General features: G+C 33.4%; 1 protein-coding gene across 1 annotated transcript in view; it reads left to right on the forward strand.

The window, feature by feature from the left end:
• The window catches only part of Atr (ATR serine/threonine kinase), a 92243-nt gene that overhangs the window by 76246 nt on the left and 11339 nt on the right, over positions 1–4658 (forward strand). Inside the window, exons 35-38 of the mRNA XM_029481984.1 lie at positions 418–515; positions 1221–1453; positions 2445–2579; positions 4116–4316. Coding sequence (XP_029337844.1) covers positions 418–515; positions 1221–1453; positions 2445–2579; positions 4116–4316 — 667 coding nt within the window. The remainder of the gene's footprint in view (positions 1–417; positions 516–1220; positions 1454–2444; positions 2580–4115; positions 4317–4658) is intronic.

Here is a 4658-nt window from a genome sequence, read left to right on the forward strand (position 1 = left end):
AAAAAAAAAAGTCCTTTGACTAACTCAATATATAATTTTTGATGCAGGCTAACTGAATACTTTAGCAAGAAAAGATAAAAGAAGGGAAAATAACCTACTGTGAAGAAATATCAGTACCATTGTTTCAGGGTCACAGTAGGTAAAGTGTATTCTTGTCATGCATGAAGCCCTGGGTTTGATAGGTGGCACCAAATACCCACCCATGCCTGTAGTCGCTAGCTTGGGAGGTAGAAGCAGAGGATTCCGAGTCTCATCCTCAGCTACATACTGCGCTCCATGCCAGATAGATGGATAAGTAGGTGATACAGTTTTTATCAGAAGACTGTACATAACTGAAGTTTAAGCTTTTACATTCTAGTTCATATAACCTACAAAAAACCTCTGTGGTAATCGTATTTCTTGCTCATATAATTGCAGATCTCTTCAGTATGGAAATCAGTTCATATATCAGTCAATGCCACGAATGTTATCGCTATGGCTTGATTTTGGTGCTAAGGCATACGAATGGGAAAAAGGTATAACTTTATGTAACAATTTTAAGGCACTAGGAAGAAATATAACGTTGATATAAAATAANATTTGGCATCACAATTTCACTTTCTAAAAACCAGTAAATAATTTGATAATAAATAGTAATATATTATAATGTTGTAAGAAACCTAAGTGTGGGGGGCTGGAAAGATGGTCCAGCAGTTAGAGCACACACTGTTCTTGTAGAAGACCTGAGTGTAATTCCAGTACCCATACTTACAACTTANAACTATCACAGCTCCCGCTCCAGCTCCAGAGATCCAAGCTTTTGTCCTCCACGGGTGTGTGCATATGAGTGTGCTACACCCACACAAACACAAGCATATTCTTGAAGAATAATAAAAATTAGTCTTACGAAAACAAATTAAGTGGGGGGGGGGAAAGGAAAGATAAAACCATAGACTTAAAGTACTTGTAATTTGGAAATGCAAAGTTATAGTCTTTTAATTTTTTGATAACCCTAATACTTTGAAAGATGTGGGTTTAAGCGTGTAATACCACAAAACTTACAGCAGATGATGAAAACAAATGCCTCTTCGATCTAAATGGCTTTCCTACTTACATAGTCTTGTCAGACAGCTAGCTGTAGGTATGCCAAAGCTGTTTTATCAGTTTGATTTTTTTTTCTGTGAAATGAATTGAAATACTGATGGTGTTTGTTTTCTTGTCTTAAACTGGTTTGCCCTCAGGTGGTCGTTCTGATCGTCTGCAAATGAGAAATGATTTGGCTAAAATAAATAGTGTACTCACAGAGCACACAAATCGGTTAGCACCATATCAGTTTTTGACTGCTTTTTCGCAGTTGATCTCTCGAATATGTCATTCTCATGATGAAGTTTTTGTTGTCTTGATGGAAATAATAGCCAAGGTATTTCTGGCCTATCCTCAGCAAGCAATGTGGATGATGACTGCTGTGTCAAAGGTAATATTAGTCACCCAGTGTGATTACCACTTATTATGAACAAGTATATAAATACAAATTCCAGGGTTCTGGCCTATATTGTTAGTAATTTTTAATTACTTTCTATATAGAGAAAAAATTAACCTCATTTAATATCTTGAAATACNTATTGTATGAAACAAAGTGACCAGTATCTGAAGATTAAAGACTTGAATGGTGCTGTCCTTGTGAAGTTTTTAGTAAATATTTATAATAGCAACTTTTTAAAAGATTTATATGTATGAGTGTTTAGTTGGATGTATGGCTGTGCACCATTTGCATGCCTGGTGCTCAGAGGTCAGGAGAAACTGTTGGATTCACTGTAATTGGAGTTATTAGGATGCCATCAGGATGCTGGGAATTGAAGCTAGGTAAACAAGTGCTCTTAATCGCTGAGCCATCACTCCAGCCATGTGTAACTTTTAAGTGTTTTAACCCAGTATCTTGAAAATCTATTACTGGACATATACAAGTTGATTAGTACATTTAATGAGTAAATATTATAGAAAAGGTAGTATAAAGATAAAAAGAAAATTAAAATTTAGACTATTCATTAGTTTTTTTCTTGTAACTTTTTATGCATTTTTGTAATCATATTTCGACAGGAAATTTTAATTGACAATTTTATTTTCACTTAAATATTATATGATTAAATAAATTATTAGATAAAGTATATTATATTAATATTCTTTGACAACACATTTTTGTAGTTGTATAAAATGATAAAAATAGCTGACTATTCATTAAATCATTAAGGCTTTTATTTTCCTTTTTTCTGTTGTGCTACATCTCAAAATATTGGATTGTTTCTTCAAAAGTAGTCACAAGCTGTAGGATTAAAATGGTGCTATCAAATTAATTTCCTGGATGCTTATCATTATAAAATCACATCATAAATATTCTTTTAAGTTGATTCTTACCATTCAGATTTCATATATAATTGTATTTATTCTCTCTTTTTTTTGATTGACAGTCTTCTTATCCCATGCGTGTGAACAGATGCAAGGAAATTCTTACCAAAGCCATCCATATGAAAAAGTCTTTAGAAAAGTTTGTTGGAGATGCAACACGTTTAACAGACAAGCTACTAGAATTATGCAACAAATCGGTACCATTACAGATCTTAGTGCTTATCAGCCAGTGTGAAATAGTGTTACATAGAAGCTTATCTATGATTTGGGTTTATATGTTTCATTAAAGTTTTTAAGTACATCAATACATACATACATACATACATACATACACATATATATATATAATGCTATATTTTAACTATATATATCTGTATCTTTTCTCCCCCTGATCCCTTTTCTTGATATGCTAGAGATTGAATTAGAAACCTGATCTTGCTAAACAAGGGCTTTACCACTGAGCTATAACTCTACCCCCTGTATGATTTACCTTAATAAACCTGTGTTTTTTTAATATGTAACATATGTCCCTCTTTCACATGTCCTCTATTTTAATAGTTATCAATTGTTCTAAATAAAAAATCAACTATATAAAATATTATAAATACAAAATATATTTAAAATGCATTAAAGGAGTCTCTAATTATATTGTCATATCCTTAAGCTTTGAAAACTTGTATGTTAATCTACCTACATGATAGGAAGGTGAATGGAGGGCTTTTTGTTAATTAGTTGCCTTTTTATAGTGTTAGATATCAAACCCAAGGCTTTATCCATAGTAGACAAGAACTTTATACACGAGCCCTTGGTTTTCATTTTTTCAGGGTATATTTCAGGGCACAGGCATTGTGGTAAAGGAACAAAGATGAGTAGTAGAAATCTGTCTAGAATTGCTGGTACATTTGTAGGAAGTAAGCAATGGCTATCACCTGGAGTGGCAATTACTATTTTCAATATGCTTCTAAGTGAAGTAGGACGGTGATAAAGGAGGAAACCACTGTTCTATGTAAGGACTAGAGGGGAAAGCTGGATGTAGGAGAGATAAAAGTGTGTGGGGTGATTTTTAAAGGGAAAGGTTCTTTATCAGGTAAACAGCTAGTTCACTCGACAATCAAAATCCAGTAACCATTTCTGGGTAAAAAGATACAGGTGACCCTATTTTTTCCCTTTCCTTTTAAAAGCATAATCTTTAATTATTTCCATTAATTTTACTTTACCTCTGTTGAACTTGACACACTTACTTATTCGATATAAGTGTTTGCATGTTCAAGTGCCTACTCCTTTATCTGAAACCTTAGGTCTTTATCAGAAACTACACTTAGGAATTCAATTTTTTTCTCATTTTAAAGGTATTCTTACTTATATTGGCTATTGTAACTGATGATAATGTATCAGAATATCCCATAATCAAACACACATAGCATTCATCTGTACATTAAGAAATTCAGTATCATTTTGTTGTTAATGAGATTTGGTAAAAANTTATTTACAGATTTTCTTATGTCTGATAATAGATCTCTGGTTTCTACTATCTCCTCTGGTCATTAAATATTCCTGTGATAGAGGAATGTTATTTATAAGGTAAAAGAGGCTTAAATGAGATGATTAAAAATACTTAGGACATTTCACATTGCTGAGCAATTGAGATTATAAAAGTAAAATATTTACTGTGATTAAAATTCTATAATTCAAGGTAAAGTCAGAAAAATTGAAATATACTGTTTGTTTTTCAGGTTGATGGAAGCAATTCCACATTAAGCATGAGCACTCACTTTAAAATGCTTAAAAGGCTTGTAGAAGACCCGACCTTCAGTGAGATCCTCATTCCCCTGCAGTCAGTCATGATCCCTACTCTTCCGTCAATTCTGGGTGCCCATGCGAATCATGACCCCTTCCCTGGGCACTGGGCCTATCTTGCAGGCTTCGATGATGTGGTAAACTTCTGTTTTATATAACTATAATTTTTAAATGTAGTTAAATTTACACCTTCAAATTAAGCTAAACTTTTAAGTGAGTTTATTAAAAAAGAAAACCCTAGAAATGTAGAGAAGCACAACCATCTTATAATATAGTACAAAGTTAAGTAATAAGAAATTATAACAAGGGCTGGTGAGANGGCTCAGTGGGTAAGAGNANCCGACTGCTCTTCCAAAGGTCGGAAGTTCAAATCCCAGCAACCACATGGTGGCTCACAACCACCTGTAATGAGATCTGATGCCCTCTTCCGGTAGCTGTCTTCAGACAGCTACAGTGTACTTACATTAAATAAATAAATA

Source organism: Mus caroli, chromosome 9 (genome assembly GCF_900094665.2).
Source record: "Mus caroli chromosome 9, CAROLI_EIJ_v1.1, whole genome shotgun sequence".
NCBI lineage: Eukaryota > Metazoa > Chordata > Mammalia > Rodentia > Muridae > Mus > Mus caroli.